This window comes from Mirounga leonina, unplaced genomic scaffold, assembly GCF_011800145.1.
Source record: "Mirounga leonina isolate KUSES-001 unplaced genomic scaffold, KU_Mleo_1.0 Mir_106, whole genome shotgun sequence".
NCBI classification, from domain to species: Eukaryota; Metazoa; Chordata; class Mammalia; order Carnivora; family Phocidae; genus Mirounga; species Mirounga leonina.
Window position 1 is genome coordinate 3922514 of NW_023270232.1, and position 1533 is coordinate 3924046.

General features: G+C 50.8%; 1 protein-coding gene across 1 annotated transcript; it reads right to left on the minus strand.

Annotated features, from left to right (window-relative positions):
- Positions 1-582: 582 nt before the first annotated feature.
- Positions 583-1319, minus strand: LOC118017762 (protein atonal homolog 7). Its single transcript, XM_035015964.1, has one exon. It carries the CDS (start codon positions 1317-1319, stop codon positions 861-863), a length of 459 nt encoding a protein of 152 aa, XP_034871855.1. The 3' UTR covers positions 583-860.
- Between the last annotated feature and the right edge of the window lie 214 nt (positions 1320-1533).

The window sequence follows — 1533 nt, forward strand, 5'->3', positions numbered from 1 at the left end:
CAACTACTTTAACCTTTAAAAAAACATGAAAAATGTATCTATATTTCCAAGTTCACAGAGAAAGCTTTCAAATTAATTATTTGTATTCTCATCAGCTTGTCTTTTTTTTTTTTTTAAACGAAGTATTACGAAAGGGCACATTTGCCAATCAGTGCAATTAGATTTCAACATTCCATATCTTCACTCAGAGAAGCACTCAAATCATCGTTCCCAAAGAGGCCTTTATTGCCATCAGGAAACTAGCAGGGCACTTGGCATGAAGAACAAACCCACATTTTTATTCATATATTACAAAATCTATATTTTAATAACGTATACATTTAAAAATACAGAGCACTCACGCCCTGTACTCTAGCAAAAACAAACAAACAAACAAAAAAAAAACTATAACTACTTCATGCATACACACACAATGCACTAAGCATAAATGCATTTACACGACGGGTAGGTAGCTGTTTTAAGCATACACAAGTAATGGATACTGTAACTTCACCCGAACAGGTCAAACTTACAAAGTTTAAGAAAATTATTATTTCTCTGAGGACTAAAACTGCAGTATAGCCTAATCCTATTTTTTCTTAAGATTGTTTTCCCTCAAAGTCGTCCCAAAAAGGGGGGGAGGGGCATTATTTTCACAGCAATCAAAACCATTCACAAGATCCATTAATGTAATCTACAAAATACTGATAAGGAGGAAGAGCAAGGCAATAAAACCGTGTCCGTAAGACCGCGGACGCGAATAAAAGTAACCCGAAAGTCTGCTACATTATTCTAAGACTGCATCCTTGGCCACCTACTGGGGAGAGGGCTACGGCTCCGAGCTCGATCACTGGGCATCTCCCCCGGCAGGGCCGCGCGCCCTAACTGGCCATCTGGAAGGGCTCCGGCTGGAAGGCGAAGAGCCTCTGGCCGTAGGGCTCGCTCTCACCCGGCAGCTTCGCGCCCGCAAACGGAAGGTAGTGGTCGCGGCCAAAGCGCTCACAGTGGAGACTGACCCAGTCCCGCTCCGAGCCGAATCGCTCGGCCTCGGCCAGGATGCGGGTCAGCGCCATGATGTAGCTCAGGGCCATCTGCAGGGTCTCATACTTGGACAGCTTTTTATCCTGGCCCCACTGGGGCACCACCCGGCGCAGGCGGTCGAACGCCGTGTTGAGACCCTGCATGCGACGGCGCTCGCGCGCGTTGGCCGCCAGGCGCCTGCGCGCCGCGCTCTCCAGCCGTCCAGCCCCGGCGCACGCACCCGCGCACTCGGCGCCGCCTGCGCACGGGGGCGCGGCGCGCGCTCCCGCCTCCGGGTTGCTGGGCTCGCAGGACTTCATCCCCCGCCGGAAGGAGGGAGGCGCTGAGCTCGCTCGCCCGCTTAGGAACCTGCGCGCGAGCCGGTCTATCGAGCCGCTCCCCAGTGTGGCTCTTCTGAGCGAGTAAGTCATACACAAAGCAACTCGTGTGGAATCAGAGTTTACAGTGGGGAGTACGGGACCCCGCCTTCCGTCCTACTGGATAACCAGACTGATGTCTCTTCACTTGCTCAAA

Bases quoted from the DNA above. Each gene is read 5' to 3' on its own strand.
- LOC118017762 (XM_035015964.1), bottom strand. From the start codon at position 1,319: ATGAAGTCCTGCGAGCCCAGCAACCCGGAGGCGGGAGCGCGCGCCGCG.